Source organism: Pongo pygmaeus, chromosome 1, assembly GCF_028885625.2.
Source record: "Pongo pygmaeus isolate AG05252 chromosome 1, NHGRI_mPonPyg2-v2.0_pri, whole genome shotgun sequence".
Lineage (NCBI taxonomy): Eukaryota > Metazoa > Chordata > Mammalia > Primates > Hominidae > Pongo > Pongo pygmaeus.
In genome coordinates, this window is record NC_072373.2 from 43,060,931 (window position 1) to 43,078,868 (window position 17,938).

At 43.1% G+C, this 17,938-nt stretch overlaps 1 protein-coding gene across 10 annotated transcripts in view; it reads right to left on the reverse strand.

The window, feature by feature from the left end:
• SRGAP2 (SLIT-ROBO Rho GTPase activating protein 2) overlaps positions 1–17,938 on the reverse strand; it is a 252,236-nt gene that overhangs the window by 63,721 nt on the left and 170,577 nt on the right. For all 10 annotated transcript variants that reach the window (XM_054480813.2, XM_054480729.2, XM_054480845.2 and 7 more), the window contains 3 exons: positions 16,843–16,905; positions 7,709–7,924; positions 6,941–7,069 (listed from right to left, as the gene is read on the reverse strand). In XM_054480813.2, the coding sequence (XP_054336788.1) occupies positions 6,941–7,069; positions 7,709–7,924; positions 16,843–16,905 (408 nt within the window). The remainder of the gene's footprint in view (positions 1–6,940; positions 7,070–7,708; positions 7,925–16,842; positions 16,906–17,938) is intronic.

Below are 17,938 nucleotides of genomic sequence, written 5' to 3' on the forward strand. Positions count from 1 at the left end.
ACCTTGGAAAAGCCACTCCCCTTCTCTGGACCTGTTTCTTCCATAGTAAAATGAACAGATTTGGCCAGGCTAGTGGCTTTCATGCAGTAGACCAGAGCCGGCACTGAAGCTGCCCTTGAGAAGTGAGTAAAAAGACAAACCAACTACTAGGACTTGGAGTCTTCTATTCCTCCTTCAACCAAGCCAACTCTGCTCTTTTTTCTATTTAATATTTAGGGATTCTATGTAAGGTTTGGTTTGAAGAAAGAATTCTTCTGTTAGAGAAAAGTCTGAAAATCCTTGGACTAAATGTAATCCCTAAGGCCCTCTTCAGCAATGGCATTCTGTAACTCTGTGATAATATTCCCTATCCCTCCCAAAGGACCCAGAGATCCCAATTCCTTGGCCATCCATCATTCTCTCTATTGCTTAAGCAGCTTTGAGGTCCGGATCCTGAGAAGAAACCTCAAAGAAGAATCCATGCATAGAGTAAGGCCATCTGCCTGATTGCCATTTCATTGCACAAGCAAGCATCAAATTAACTCTCCCCACAGCCTTTTCCTCTCATCATGATCACATTGGAAGCAGCTACTATTGGGGAAGAAAAGGCATATGATGTGCCTCCTCTTTCCTGGCATCTGACAAGAAGCTCAGTGAGAACATCAGTTGGGCTGGGCTCTGGGTTCAGTGCCAACAGGCACTGGCAGCTGCCTGGCTGCAGTGGAATAACAGCAGTTATAACTTAACTAGAGGCAGAGGATAGAAAGACATTAAATTCAGTTGGGAGGGAAGAGCAAATGGAAGCTAGACAAAAGCAGCTGATTAGGACGCTGCACGTGCATGGGCTCTCTGGGAGATGCTGCTGGTCTCACCAGGCTGCCCTTGAACCTGTAAACCTTCCTGACTAGCTCTATGTAGACCCTGTTGATGAGCTCTATGCCTGTAAGTCTAATGAACAGAAGTAACACGGCCCACAGAGTGTATGTGTGTGGGTGGAGGGGGTGTGGGCAGGGGGTAGAATCTGGGAGAGAAAAGTTACCCTTCAAAAAACTTTTACCTATTTTTGGTAATTTCCCTTTCCTCTCCATTCTTACTACCTCTACCCCTATTCATACCCTTACTGTCTGCTTCACTGTCCTAAAATGTGACTTTAATTATGGCACTTACCTGTTGAAGAACCTAAAATACCTCTCATTTTTTTTCCCCAAGGTAAAATCCACCTTCCTCAGTTTTGAAATTTAAAAAATGCTTCTATTTCACTAAGTACGCTTACTATATCTCAGTCCATGTGCTAAGTGCTTTATATACATTCTACATTTTAATCCTCATAATAACCCCAATGAGGTTGGTATAATCTTAATTTTCCAGGCTTGAAAGCTGAGGCTCAGTGAAGTTAAATAATTTGAGCAAGGTTCAATAGCCAGAACAAACTGTAATCTGTCTTCAATCTACCCATCCAACATCAACTCCCTTTATTTTCTTCTTCAGATTCATCTGCTCTAATCCAATGAAATACTCTCTGTTTAGGGTAGAGTATTAGGCTTCAAATCAGCTATATGGCCATAAGCAAGCTACTTAATCCTTCTGGACCTCAAATGAGGATAACACCAGCCACACAGGTTGTTGTAGGCTAACAGGCAATATATTTACAGATATTTGGTACCATGTAGACACTTTAAAAAAATACTAATATAGCTCCAAATCCACTGACCTCTGCCCTTCAGCTCCCAGAATGTCCTTTTCCTTAAATGTTTCCTATGCCTCTCACCTATTAGAATTGGACCAGATCTTCAAGATCCAAATTAAATTCTCAGCCTCTGGGAAGCCAGCCAACCCTGCAATCCTAGACTCCAATGATCCTGGCCTCTACTTAGAACCACACTAATCTGCAGCTTTCATATGACAAGGAATACACTTCTTCATTCTATGACTTGCCATGTCATATCACCCCAACCAGACTAGCTTCTCACTCTTCTTTACATCTCTCAGCATTAGGTCTTGTTCACAGTAGGCATTTAATAAATTTCAGTTGACTGACTGATACCACAAATACAGATTCCAGCCTCTCAGGAAATAAAACACTTAGGCTGAATACTGACCTAAGTCAAATGGGTAGATGGGGCCAGTGAAGCCTTTTGTTTTGCTTACTCTATGGCCAAAGGGAGGCTGGGAGTTTTCCCAGGCTGGTGCACTGTCTCTAATTATATAACTATTCTGTAGCTTCTTTGTGCCAATGAGTGAGGGTCTGAGTCACAATGTGCCCCTGGCTCCTCTATACCTCTAGCCAACCAGACAGATTCGGAAGAGGTTCTCCAGAGTCTTGACTATCTATATACCTGTAGGGGAAACAGCCAGAAACCGAGCCTTTAGCGAAGAAGCAATATCTGGCAAGGTTAGGTAAATGAGATTTGAATATTTCATCCTTTTCCAAGGAGAATCCCAATAAGTACAGGAAGGACATTATTTTGTTCACAGTGGGGACAAAGCAGGCTTTCCATGGCTTCTGATGAGTTCTGTGGCCACGCTGGGCTCCCCTGGCCATTTCTGGGTTATATAAATGTTTGATGAAAAATCTCTCAGGGGAAATCAAATTTTTGTAAGAGTTAATGACAGCCCATCCAGATGTATGATGACTTGAGTTGATAGCTCATTAACTCTTTCCCAGCTGATATCCTCACCCAGAGACTCCAGAAGGCCTGGAAAGGAAAAATGGATGTTTCACAACACCCACTTCAAGTTCACACAAAAGAGAAAAATAACTGCCCTTAATGACATTTCTTACTGAAACAGCCAAGTTCCCTCATGTCCGACTTGGGTGCACATGGTGTCACAGACCTTCCATACATGTACACAGCACTTACAACACTCCAGCTATGCATGAGGACAATGCCCTGTTCTTCATTCATCCATCTGCTCCTGGGTTGAGAGAGCCAGAAGAGTACGGGGGAGGAACATTACATTCCAGTGAGCCTACCGTTCTTAGACGCTATCAAATGAGCTCAGAACGTCTTTTTGGGCTGAAGTCAAGGTTTCCCCAGTGTGGCAGATGCCTCACGTGGATTCCTACAGTCTGAAGTTTAAATCTTACACTATACTATAAAAAGAAGTTGGAGGCTAGTCCTTGGTCAATGTAATGGCATCGACAAAAATAACTTCTTTTCACTTATCCTCAATGCCTTATGCACACATATGGCTTCAGAACCACTAGGAAGGAGGCAGAAGGGTGTACATGACACAGATGGCAATGGACTGAAACAGGATTCATCCCATGTCTTAAAGCAAGTAATGGATAATGTTAAGATTAGGATGCCAATATCCCAGGCTCCTCACTTAGTCCTGCTCTAACTGCATCCTTTTGGCCCTTTTTATCGCATAGATCAGCAAGAAAAAGAAAGAAACTACCGATACATGCAAACAACATGGATGAAATTCAAAAACATCATGCTGGCAAAAGATGCCAGACACAAAAAAGGATAATCCCATCTTTGTGAAGTTCTACAATGGGCAAAACTAATTTATGGTGAAAGAAATCATAACAGTGGTTGCCTTGGGGTGGGGGATTGGCTGGGAAGAGACAAGAGAAACCTTCTGAGGCAATGGAAAGATACCTCTTATCAAAATATTTATTCTATATCTTGACATAGGTTGCAAAGATGTACAAATTTGTCAAAACTCTTGAAACCGTAACATTTAAGTTTAGTTACTGTATGTAAATTATACTTCAAAACAATATTGAAAGGTACAAGAAGAAAAAACCGGTCTTAGCTTAGATGATCATCTTCCTCTCTATTCCTTTCTTCCTTCAGTAAACACATTATGTGCTCAGCTATATATTAAGCACTGGAGGCTACTAAGGTAAAGAAAACTCTTGGGTCCTGCTCTCACAGAACTTAACAGATGAGACTGAGATCTTCCTCTGTTCATGGTACAGTGGCTCACAAACACTTTTTTGACTCCCAACTCACAATAAGAAACACATCTTCTATTGTCACATACTCCCCCATAGGATGTACAAGTGTGTACATACACATCTAACATAAAAGTTTCACATAATCTTACCAATGTGATGTACTCTAATATTTTCTTTCTTATTCTAGTCTCATCTATTCAACTGAAAACACAGGTTAAACCAATAAAAGTGATTTCCTGACTTCCTTAAGGGATCTGACCGATGGTTTGAAAAATGTTGTCTTACAGCCTATGAATACCTCTAGGGCAAGAACTACTATAATCCATTTTTACCCCAATACTGAGCACGTGGCTTCTCCCTAAATATTTACTGAACATTTATAGAGCAGAATAATACAACTTTAAAAAAAAATAATGAATGTGTCCATATCCCAGGAAAAACAACAAAAACCCAACCAACCAACAAAATAAAACAAGACACAACCAAAACAGCAGCAAAGAAACAAGGCTGAGGTGGGCAGATCACGAGGTCAGGAGATCGAGACCATCCTGGCTAACACAGTGAAAACCCATCTCTACTAAAAAAATACAAAAAATTAGCTGGGCGTGGCGGTGGGTGCCTGTAGTCCCAGCTACTCGGGAGGCTGAGGCAGGAGAATGGCGTGAACCTGGGAGGCGGAGCTTGCAGTGAGCTGAGATTGCACCACTGTACTCTAGCCTGGGCGACAGAGCCAGACTCCTTCTCAAAAAAAAAAAAAGAAACATGAGAAACTTTATTACTACCTATGTAGCCTTTTGATCCCAGTGATCTAGACCCACACCCTGCCAAGTACTAAGGCAGCCTCTTTTTCAATGGCATGTCACACCACATCCTGTGAAATTAGGCTCTTAGCAGACGTTTTTTTTAAAATGATGAAAATAAGGTACAAAATACCTTGCTTCTTGGACTGATTTTAAAACACTTGGTTATACCTGATGGAGAATCTATGGATTGCAAAGGTTGTGGCTGATACAGCAGTAGCCCCTCCCTTCCCCTGAGATCAGTATTTTGGTGAAAAAGGTAGGGAAGTTGCCTTGAGTACAAAAAAAGAGAAGAGGGCTAACCAATAGTAGAGGTGTGGCAGACAGCACTGTCTGAATTTTTACCAAATGCGAGATAAATAGCAGAAATTGTGCATAAGAAAGAATGGATTCTCTTCCTCATGCTGAGAACAGGCCTCTCTCCCAACAATGTGGAGCTCTTCCCCTGAGGAGGAGAAAGGATCTTGTTTAGGGCTTTAACCTCCATTGAAGGACAGTGTTCAGATTGTCATCAACAAGCAGAGAGAACAAAGAGGTACCAGAACAGGGAGCAAGGCTCCACTAACCCAGTGAGACAATGACACCTAGGGCATTAAGTGGCTGAAATCTACTGAATCAAAAATCCTCGGCTAAAGGGAGACAGAAATCTGTAGTTCAGAGAAGTTCCCCAAGCAACTCTTACGTGAGGCCAGATTTCAATACCAGGGAATTGGTCCAGTTCTTCAGTTAGCTAGAGGAGCTTGGGAGTGGGTGAGAAACAAAGCTGGGTTCCAAAACAATTCAGTGACAAGCCTAGATGACCCAGGTGGTGATATAACAGCAAGACTTGGACCCAAATCCCATATGATGTTGTGAGGTGTGGCAGGTTTGCTTGTGGAGAAACCAAGGCAGGAAAGCACGAGTGGTCTGGCCAGAGTTTTGCAAAACCCAACTGCTGCCAACAAGACCCTGAAACAAATGGCAGGCCTCAGAGACGAGATACGCTTGAAGCCCCAGAGACTGGGATGCTAAATTGGCTGGTTCCAGATGCCTCACTCTGATGACTGGAAGGAGAGGTGAGAAAGGGTGTAATTACATAGCTTCACTTAGGTGTGGCTCAGGACCTGGGCCAGACTGGAGTCTGTAGGTGAGAGGGCTTATAAGACCCAACTGTAAGGAGAAGCAGCAGGAAAAACAAGGCCAAGAATAACTCACAGGCAAAAAACAAAAAGCTTATCCCTGTGCTTGCCCCTTGCAAAACACATGTGCCTATTAACCGCTTTCCTCAATCCCCTTTGCATCACGTATTTTAAAAGATGGGCCAGATGTCAGGGGGAGCTGGATACCTTCCTGACAGGACCCTAATTTGCAGCATAACCTTGGACAAGTGAGTCTCGTAGTCCTCTGGACCTTGAGCTTCCTTATCTAGCAACTGGAGACAGCAATGCTTACCCATAATGGTGACGTGAGAGTCAAATGAGTTAACACTGAGAAACCTTAAATGCTATACAAATACAAGGTATGGCATTGTAACTAGTTAAGTTCTTGCCACTCACTTCTGTACAAGAGAAGCTGATGTAAGAAAGTATTTCCTAGGTCAGGCACAGTGGCTCACACCTGTAATCCCAGCACTTTGGGAAGTCGAGGCAGGTGGATCACCTGAGGTCAGGTCACCTGAGGTGAGGAGTTCCAGATCAGCTTCACTAACATGGTGAAACCCCATCTCTACTAAAAATACAAAAATTAGCTGGGCATGGTGGTGCATGCCTGTAGTCCCAGTTACTGGGGAGGCTGAGGTAGGACAATTGCTTGAACCTGGGAGATGGAGGTTGCAGTGAGCCAAGATTGCGCCATTGCACTCCAGCCTGGGGGACAGAGTAAGACTCTATCTCAAAAAAAAAAAAAGAAGAAGAAAGTATTTCCTGGCAGATAGACGAGTGTAGTGGTTATGAGCCTGGGTTGAGTCATCAAGCCTAGGTGCAAATTTTGCCTGTGTCATTTGTTAACTGACTCTGAGTAAGTCATCTAAACTCTCTGTTAATCTGTAAAAATACAGATAATAATGCCTTCCTCCCAGAATTCCAGTTAGGATTGAATAAGTGTGAAGTGTTTCACTTGGTGCTTGGCAAGCACCCTGATGGATCATGGCTGCTATCTTCCTAATTGTTCTCAAAATGCACCAGATTCCTGAACAATGGTATCAGGGAATGTCTGACGAGGATTCTGAAACCAGAAAAGAGGTGCCCTCAGGCCCTTGGCTTTAAGCACTTACATCAATAAGGTCAGATAGGTCATGGATGTAGTACTTGAAGACAGATGCATTGGTTGCCTCCAAAGCCAGTAAGTACTCATTCCGGGCTTTGATGGCCTTCAGCTTATTCTCCGTGTACTTGGCTTGGCGCTGAAAAGGAAACAGAAGTTCACTTTTACTTTTTTTTTTTTAAGGGGGGATTGTCCTCTAAAAGATAAAAGTACGGTGTATTCAAGAACTACAATTGTGCTGCTACTCCCTATGCGCATCTGCCTTAAATTGGGTTCTAATTCTGTTTAATGAGATTCAAGGGCACAATGCAGATCAATTCAGGAAAGGTTAATGAGGCTCCCTACTTAAGATGTGTGCCCCACTTTGATTCTATCTTCAAATATCATTCTTCATTCTTGCAATGCCACTCTGAAGGAGGTACCACTACTCTTGCCCCTGAACACCTGATACCTGAAACCAAATCCTGGGTTTACAGTCACCCCCAACCCCTCCAAAGCAATAGGATATTGAGCTCTATTTGGAAAATGGATTGGGAAAGGTGACTACTGTTTCTTGGTTTTCTGCTAGAGGCTAAAAACTTGGATCCCACGTGCCCAGTTCTTCCAATACCTAGTATTCCTGCCAGGCACAGAGCAAGGCCTCATTTTTAGTCATTAGGCACTAAAAGAACCCAGAGCTTCCTTGTCTGCTCTTCCCAGTGACTATTGGAAAATTCCTATCAGCCATGCCTTACCGAATGTTGCTTCCCAGCATCTACAGCTGTGGGAGCCTACGTACCTTCTCCTTCATCTTCTCAATCTTCTTCACTGAGCTCCTCCGGACATGTTTCTCCTCAATGCGAACATTGGCTGTGGAGTCAGGGGAGCGTGGGGTCTGCCGGTCCTCCTGCTTTACCGATTTACCAATTTGCTTCTCCTCCTGCTTCTCCGCCTCCTTTAGTTTGCTCTGCGCACTGATGCTGTCGGCATTGTACATGTGATATGTCTTCATGACCTGCAAGACATCGCCCACCCCCACCCCCAGAGGTCAAGCCAAGGGGGTCATTTCTCTGCTTTACAGACTAACAGACTCAGCTGGAGCTCTCCCCCATGAAGCAATATCCTCATACCCCTAAGGGAAAAATCCAGAAGTGTTTGGTTCAGCAAACACAGATTAAAGACCACTCCAAAGCACAGGAAAGCAATATGTGAACTGAGCCAACATTTCCTCTTATTGAAATAACTTCATGTCTATCCATCATGCATTATTTACTTCTATTCATTATCATTTGTAATCATTTCTCTTTAATATTGGCCAGGTGATTTCTATCACTTAGTCACCTCATAATACTGAGTAGATGGGAAACAACACCGCCATTCTCAGGCCCCAAGGGCAAAGCCTTTCTGGGCTGGTCAGGAACCCCGAAGAGGGCAGTGCAGCCTATGGAGTAGCCTATGCTTTCTGTTACCTTTCAGATATAAAATAGGGAAGAGGAAAAGCTTCCAAAAGCTCCTTCTACCGGCCTGGCATTCTGGGGATCTGTCTGTTCTGCTTTATCCAGATCAAACACCCTCTCACAGCAACTAAAGCAGCAGCAGCAATTGCAATGCCAGTTATCATTTACTGAGCACTTAGTATATTCCTGGCTTTATGCCAAGTACCACACAACACATTTTCTCATTTCATCCTTAGGGCAATTCCACAATCTAGACAACAACCCTATGAAGACTGTAAGCCTTCATAACAGTTCAGGTAAGAGTCTGGGAAGGAATAAAATCCATATCAAGTATAACTGGAATTGCCACATGAGGGAAGTAGTATAAAAGGTGGAGGATGATTTTCCATCAAAGCAACCATCTAGGAGTCCAATCCTTTCTCCTAACAGGGAAGCCAGGAAGCCTAGAACTCAAGCTTGTTTCCAGTCCTACTAAACATACTACTTCCAGCCACCTAGTGCCTGCTCTACTCTGTGGGAACTTTCTGTTTCCACACAGGGAGTTCAAGAGTGCTGAAAGTGTGATGCCATAAGAGTTCTTTGAGAGGGAGAATTAGAGAGCAGAAGTTGGGTGGATGTGTGTGTGTGTGTGTGTGCATGTGTGTGTGTAACAGAGGAGTGCAAAGGTATAATACTAATATCTACCACTTAATAAACATTGTGTACCATGGGCTTTATGTACGTTACCTCATTTAATCCTTACAATAACTCTGTGAAAGACACTGTTATTATTTCTATTTCTAAAGATAAGGAAATAAGGCTCAGAGAGATTAACTATCATATCCAAGGTCATACAATGAGGAAATGGCGGAATCAGGATTCAAACCCATGTGTGTCAGGCTCCAAAGACCACATTCTTAGCCACTAAGCAACACTGACTCTCCTCTGGATAAGACTGGAGCTGAACTGGTTGGGAGGAAAGGTTAAGTATGGTCAAGATATTCCTGAAAAGAGAAACTGGTTCCATTTATGAACCTGAGTTAGAGAAATGTCTCAACCTGGGGCTATTTTGGCCCCCAGGGGAAATGTGGCAGTGTCTGGAAATATTTTTGATTGTCACAACTTGGGGATTGCTACTGGCGTCTAGTGGTTAGAGGTCAGGGATGCTGCTGAACATCCCATGCACAGGACAGCCCCCCACAACAACTAATTATCTGGTCCAAATGTCAATGGTGCCGATGTTGAGAAAATCTAGCTTAGAAAGACTTTGTGGGTATACTAATCTAGCCCCTACGATCAGCTGGAGGCAGATGAAGGAATAAAGAATACTGGGACACTGACAAAATCAAAGTACATTAGAGTCTAAATTATGTCTCATTTTGAATGCAGAAGGTTTTAAATTAGCTTCACCTTATTCTGAACCTAACACTACTTCCTGTAAATTTTACCAGGATAATACTCTTCATATTTTCTTTACAGAAGCAATACTTCACAACCAACGGTGTTTAAAAGCCTTTCTAAGTAATTCAAACAGACCCCCAGCTTTCCAGGTTAACTAAGAAGTGGAAAAGAGGCATCTGTTATCTCGGCTGAAGAAGTGTAGATAGGAGGCTCCTTTTTTTTTCTCTTTTTTCACCTGAATCTGACCATGGGATTCAAAAGCTTAGTGAGCAGTTACAAAAGTGAGTGCTTTTTTTCTTTTTTAAAGTGATTTCCTATTTCATGAAGGTGCATGATAAAAAGAAAACGTTATGAATAAACATGAGATAAAAAACAGGTCAAAGAATAGTGCTACCAAGTCAACAAATGAAGTAACAAAGATCAACAATTTACATTGTTCCTTTCCCCTAAAAAACTTAAAGAACTTTCTTGTTAAAAGAGAGTAAAATGCTACTTTGCCTAAGAAACTATACATTCTTCAGGCTAAGCTCTACTTCTTTTGTGTTTTCTTCTCAAAGTGGAGAAATATGTCATATACACAATGGTAGTTTTACAAAGTGGTTGCCCAAATGACTGAATGACACTGAATCTCTCTTCTGGGTAAATACTGGAGAAGCTTTATTACTGCCTTCCAGCTCAAGAGAAAACTGAGGTACCTAGAAGGTGAAGCTTAAATAAGTGATGCCAAAACAACTGAAAAAATAGGAAAGTCAAGACAGGACTTAGAAATGTATATAGATATAGATATACATGTTAAATATATATTTATAAATATATATTTATAGTCAAGATAGGACTTAGAGAAAGCCAAGATAGGACTTAGATATATATATCTATGTACATATACATATGTAAATATATGTATATCTATATGTCTATGTCTTAGATATATAGCTATACATATATGTATATATAGATATGTATACATATAGATATACATATATATACTTCTATCTATATATAGATAGTGAGGCAAATACAAACTATGGGGAAAAATTGAAAAGTTTAAATTCTCAGTTCTGCGAAGAACATTCTACTTTATTTTGAAAAACTAAACACTGAAGTCATATATTTAGCTCTGCTCCCTCTGACAGCCACACTAAAATAATAGGAAAAAAAAGGTTCTAAAATTATTATCATTTAGGTATAAATTGAGAAAAACAAAAAGAATGGAAGCAGAAGCCGAAAAGCAGGTAGACAAGCAGTAACTGATCTACTTGAGTCCTAAACCAAAACTAGTGAGCCAGGAAGCAGCCAGATTTATATCACAGAAGCCCGAAGAGAAATAAGTAGCAGTGGGATGAAGGTAGAGCTAAACACAAAATAAGCTATTGAAAGTCTGAGAACAGGCTGGGCTTGGTGGCTCATGCCTGTAATCCCAGCACTTTGGGAGGCCGAGGCGGGCAGATCACGAGGTCAGAAGATTGAGACCATTCTGGCTAACATGATGAAACCCAGTCTCTACTAAAAATACAAAAAGAAATTAGCCGGGCGTGGTGGCGGGCGCCTGTAGTCCCAGCTACTGGGGAGGCTGAGGCAGGAGAATGGCGTGAACCTGGGAGGCAGAGCTTGCAGTGAGCCGAGATCGCGCCACTGCACTCCAGCCTGGGCGACAGAGCAAGACTCCGTCTCAAAAAAAAAAAAAAAAAAAAAAAAAGTCTGAGAACAGTGAGACCCCAAGATCCCCTCTCCCATTGTAGTGGAAGACTAGATGAGAGGTTTATTCTGTTAGAGAGGGTCCATGGACTAGGGGATACAAGGTTCAGCTGAGGATAGGGGTATACTGAACTTCAACAGGAGGATTAGCTGAAGTCTACGTTAAATTTTGAGACGGTCCAGGCCTCTTCACAACCCAGCCCCCAGACATGAGTGGGAGATCAAAAGTGTGATCTCTTGGCAATCTGACCATCCAAGATAAGAGACCTAGAAATACCAAAGTTGGGGCTTCCACAAGGACACAGCCCAGTTAGAACACCCTACTGTGAAGGCCACAGCTGACATAGACTCTTTTAGTGCCTCACTTTAAAGTGTGAACAGGCAGCTAAGGATGACCAGGCATTTAGAGGAAATGTCTAATATGAAAGACCAAGACCAAAACTAGCAATTTAGAAGAAATGTTATACAACAAGAAGAAAAGTTTGAAAACAATATATCCATAATAGCCCTGGAGAGATAAATGAGAAATAAAATGATACTGCATCATGAAATAAAAGTTGGATGCAACAAAAAAGGGAACATGTAGAGAACAAGAAAAGAGTTCTTGGCAATTAAGATTCAGTTCAAGTATCTCTTCAAGGAGCCTGACTTCATCCCTGTCCTCTGTGCAGACATGTAAATGAGTTCTTGTCACTTCATTTTTCACTTGATGCTTTACTTTTCTGTCTCTCCCTATTAAAACTAAATGCCTTGAGGTTAGAAACATCTCTTATTTGTTCTTGTCTCCCTGGTGCCTAATGCCAGGGTCAAATAGGCAAGCAGAGTTGAGGGACTATTAAGTGCCATTGTTTCAATGGAACAGGTGCTAAATACCAGTCTGAAGTAGCTCTGCCAGCACACAGCTGCTGCTCCAAGCCAAGGGGATGTATATTTAGGGGGAGTATAGAAGCATAAGGCCTCTGGAATAACAACAGCCCCAAAGTGTCCCAAAGCCTCTTCTTTCTCAATTCTAGAGCTTCCTTGACTCTTCATACTCAGCCAATCCACACTGGCTTCAGTGCCTCCATGTACACTCCTTCCTGTGGGGGTTTGCTGGGTTTTCCCAGACACGACCTCTGAGTACAACTGAGGCAAAGAATCCCAGAGTTCTTTGGGCAGCAGTGTGTTCTGACTTCAAAGGCATTCCCGGTGCATCAGTCAGAAAATGAAAACCACTTATGCCATGGCTTACATACAAGCCAGCTCATTATGGGGGGAAAACACGTGGAGAAGAATGCTCACTAGGATTGCTCTCTGAATAGCAGCTGTGGGAAGCAGGCCCCGGCACAGAATGCCAAGTCAGGGAAATCAAAGGCCCTTCAGGCAGAAAAGAGGAAGGTGCAGAGGGGCAGCTGGCCACTTATGGTGGCATTCTGGGCCCTGTGCCCAAAGGCATCTTTATTTGGGAACACCTGGGTCCTGCTCCTTGGATCACCAAGGTTCAAAGGTACTAAAATTACCAACCCTTGGATAACTAGTCCCCTAAGAAAAGGTATTCATGGGCATTAGGGGCAGATGTGAAGAAGGGCACTGAAAAAACTGGGTGGGTTTCTTATATCCTTGGGTTTCTTATATCCTTGGTTTTCTTTCTCCAGTGACCCCAAATAACTTCTATTGCCTACAGCATCATTGAAACGAGAGGCCCTTCCCTGCCTTCCTGACAAGCAAATAATGGGAAAGCTCCTTCTAAGAAACTCTCCCTTGTTCTCTTCTTGACTCCTCAAGGGTGTGCACACAGCAAGCAGCTTCCCAAAGCTAGCATGTAACGGTCCCACCTTCACACCTGATAAAACCACTCTCCCATGCAAGGTGACCAATTAACCCTTTTTAACCTAGAACTTTTCCAGTTTCAGCACTGACAATTTCATGTCCCAGGAAACTCTTCAGTACTAGGCAAAGAGGGACAGTTAGTCACCGTTAATCCCATGGTGCCTTATTCAGACTTATTCAGACCAGTCCTAAACCTATCTTAATCTCCAGAAGAAATAATTATATTCTCTCAACTGTCTTTTTTTTTTTTTTTTTTTTTTTTTTTGAGACAGAGTCTCGCTCTGTCCCCCAGGCTGGAGTGCAGGGGCACGATCTTGGCTCACTGCAATCTCTGCCTCCTGGGTTCATGCCATTCTCCTGCCTCAGCCTCCTGAGTAGCTGGGACTACAGGCACCCACCACCACGCCTGGCTAGTTTTTTATATATTTTTAGTAGAGACGGGTTTTCACCGTGTTAGCCAGGATGGTCTCGATCTCCTGACCTCATGATCCGCCCACCTCAGCCTCCCAAAGTGCTGGGATTACAGGCCTGAGCCACTGCGCCAGGCCTCTTTTTTCTTTTTTGAAATAGAGTCTCACCCTGTTGCCCAGGCTGGAGTGCAGTGGTGACATCTCGGCTCACTGCAACCTCTGCCTCCCGGGTTCAAGTGATTCTCCTGCCTCAGCCTCCCAAGTAGCTGGGATTATAGGCGCCCGCCACCATGCCCAGCTAATTTTTGCATTTTTAGTAGACACTGGGTTTCGCCATATTGACCAAGCTGGTCTTGAACTCCTGACCTCAGGTGGTCTGCCTGCCTCGGCCTCCCAAAGTGCTGGGATTACAGGCATGAGCCACTGTACCCGGCTATTCTCTGAACTTTCTTTCTTTTTCTTTTTCTTTTTTTTTTTTTTGAGACAGAGTCTCGCTCTGTTGCCCAGGCTGGAGTGCAGTGGCACGATCTCGGCTCACTGCAAGCTCTGCCTCCCAGGTTCATGCCATTCTCCTGCCTCAGCCTCCCCAGTAGCTGGGACTACAGGCACCCGCCACCATGCCCGGCTAATTTTTTTTGTATTTTTAGTACAGACGGGGTTTCACCGTGTTAGCCAGGACGGTCTCAATCTCCTGACCTCGTGATCTGCCTGCCTCAGCCTCCCAAAGTGCTGGGATTACAGGCATGAGCCTGGCTCAGTGAACTTTCTAATGGCCTACAGACTCTGGAAACCTATTTGATCCTTAGCTATAACCTACCATTTCAGGAAGTATAACTCACCCAACTACTCCACCCCCTAGGATATAGAAATACCAGTGCATGGAGTGTATGCAGACACCAAGGTCATAGAGATTTGGGGTATCCCTCAAGCTCATACAGCTAGTAGTCAAGACAGGGTAGAATCTAGGTTGCTTAATTCATGATACTCTAGTCACTAGACCAGCATTTCTCAATCTTGGTATATTGACATTGGGGGTCAGATAATTCTTTGTTGTGGGGGCTGCCCTGGGCACTGTAGGATTTTAGCAGCATCCCGGCCTCTAGATCATTAGATGTCAGTAGCACCTTCTACTCCTCCAGTTGTGACAATCAAAAATGTCTTCAGACATTGCCAAATATCCTCTCGGGGTAAAATTCCCTCTGCTTAAAACTCCATTTGGACCAGAATGTTTTGACTTCTCTGAAACTTCCTAGTGCCTCTACTCTTTTTTCCCTCTTTCCATTGCCTACTAGAGGAAAACATCACATTTTAATTTTGGCCTTTAACAGATTATGAAGGTGTATTCCAGCTCACCTTATGGCAGCGGATACCACATTCAGGCAATTCTCAGTTTGAACATCAATGGGAAGATGTTATGCTCTATGTTGACCATGGCCTCACAATGGCCAGTAAAGTAGTTGGCCAATATTGGGCTGTCTTAAGTCTGCAGTCAAAGGTAGCAGCTCGGCCCTCTGCAGACCAGAGAAATAAGTTCCAAGGTTTTCTTCCTTACTCGAACACAGCTTATGCCCTTTCACTTATTTTTTTTTTTTTAAAGCACAGCATATGAAGAGACATAGGACCCTGGGTAAAAACTAACAGATCCTTAGACACTAGTCTTCTTCTGCTGCCTTGAGTCCCACTGAAGAAGTGGCAAGGTTTGTTGGTTATCCAAACTACTCCTCCCCAGAAACAGCTGCAAATAGTAGAGGGTCAAGATGCTTACAGGAAAATAAAAGAATTTATACAATGACTACATGTGTCATTTTCTATCTTAGGGAATTCTCTGCTAGGAGAAAGGAGTAATAGCTCTTCTTGGTGCTTAGAAATTGATCTAAAAGAGCAGAAGTAAAGCATTAAAAAGACAAGGTTCAGGAAACCCATCCAGTCTGAAAATGGTTCACATCAATGTGTTTCTATTTTAAAAAACTCTTAACTTCATTTGAGAAAAATGAAAACTTGGGAGCTGAACCAAAGGTACCATCTATCTATGCTTGGCTTCACAGCAGAAGAGTCACAGAGCAGAAATTCAAAACAAACTGAACATCGCTGGAGATAAGTCAGATGACTACTCTACCCTATTTACTTGCTTAACAGTTGCCATGATAAAATGGCCACACCTAGGCTTCTCTATCAGCAACATCTGGTCCCAAATGCCTGTCATGCATGTCACCACTGCCTGTTCTGTGAATTAAAAAAAGAAAAAAAAAAAGGAAGAAAAGAAAAGAAAAAAATGCAGCAAATAAGCAAGTAAACATCAGAAATCAGTATCACCTTCAAACAGGATGGAGAAACCCTGGAGAATGACACAGTAGGCTGGCACATCCAAGCTGGAGAAGGGGCCCCTGAAAGGCATTAGCTGTACAACTTAAGTATTCCCTGTATAACAACAGGAATTTCCTTAGTGTGTATGTGTGTGAGTATGTGTTTGTTTTCATTATAATTAGAAAAACATGGCTGGGAAACAACCACCACCACCACCTCTCTGCGCATGAATTAACACGCACCAGCCACAGGCATCATGTGCCTGAAGCGCCAGTCATCTCAGAACAGATTGTGTTCTCTTCTCCAAGCCCGCAGCCTGCCTCGTCACTGAGGTTTGGCTTTATAAAACTCCAGGAAGCCAGTGCAAAGCTCTCTCTGCTCAAACTGGTCCCTCTTATTGGGGGCATTTAGGACTCTGTGCTGCCCTCTAGAGCATTTGTTCTAGTCTCAAAGCCATAGATCAATCCAAGATCTGATGAAAAACCTAGAACAATAAAGCCTTTCCGACAGGCACATATTAATAGTGCAACGCAGGCTACATTCCTTGCCATTAGGTTCAGGGTCCCTTGTTTGCTGCTAATGGGGTCCACTGTGCCAATGACCTAGACTTTGGCTGGTCTCTAATAATTATGCCCCAAATAAAGCCAGGGTTAGCTTGCACAGCTGAGGAGAAAACTTATTTTGAGGAAGTATTTTTTGACTCATTCCATTTTGAAAAGATGAGTGTGAAAAAAGAGATGGGTGGGGTCACCCCCAGTGGGGACCATGCACTTGTCCTCAACCTCAGTTCAGTTCTGTTGCTGATGTACTATGGCTACAAGCTGCCAAATGCTGCTTCCCTCTGCTTGTTAAAGAGCCAAGCAACCAATCTGATTTACCGAGTAGAGCTCGTTCAGGACCTTCATCAAATCATCTTGGAGCTGCTGGCCGACTTCTTTACTCTGCAAGGAAAGAGGAATGAAGGTTAATTGGGAAACAGAAGAGAGAGGAGGGAGCAACGAAGGCAAAAGCCGCACTGGCTCTACAAATAACCCAGACTCAATTAAGGCCCATTATTTAACCCAGCAAATCAGATAACCACTCCAATCAGACCCAATTATGGTCAGATTACTCAAAGAGTTTTAATAAAATGAAATGTGCCCTTTCTATAGCCTAGCAAAGGCAATTGCATGGAGGGAAAAAGGGTGGTAGCCTTTGGTTTTTCTATTGGTCCCCAAAGAGCAGGCCTGAAAGCCACATCCTACCTAGCAACTGTTGTTAGGTGGAACACGGTTTCTCAGATACTTGCAGTCAAGCATTCCAGAAGATTTCAAAGGAAAGTAAGATGTGTAATGGGATGAAATAGGAAAAAGTACATAAACATCCAGGGACTTCAAAGTCCCTAACTAAATAGAAAACTCCAAGCAGGATGGAACTATATTTCTTACTTGCTTTATTTCTACCCAAAACTCACAAGGCAGCGGTATCTCAATATTGACTGCCTGCGAGATTAGCTGTTACTAGATGCTGAAAATATATGTTAAGGGGTCTCCAACTAGTTAATCTTGAGCAGTGATGGCTCCTGGGTTCTTTGCTGCTGCCACCACCCAGGGCTGACATTTAACTACATAGAGCAGTAGAAATAAAGAATGAGGGCTGGGCACGGTGGCTCACACCTGTAATCCTGGCACTTTGAGAGGCCGAGGTGGGTGGATCACCTGAGGTCAGCAATTCGAGACCAGCCTGGCCAACATAGTGAAACCCCGTCTCTACTAAAAATACAAAAATTAGCCGGGCGTGATGGCACACACCTGTAGTTCCAGCTACTCAGGAGGCTGAGGCAGGAGAATCGCTTGAACCCAGGAGGTGGAGGTCGCAAGGAGCCGAGATTGCGCCATTGCACTCCAGGCTGGGTGACAAGAGTGAGACTCCGTCTCAAAAAAAAAAAAAAAAAAAAAAAAAGAAAAGAAAAGAAAGGAGGAAGCAGGAAGGAAA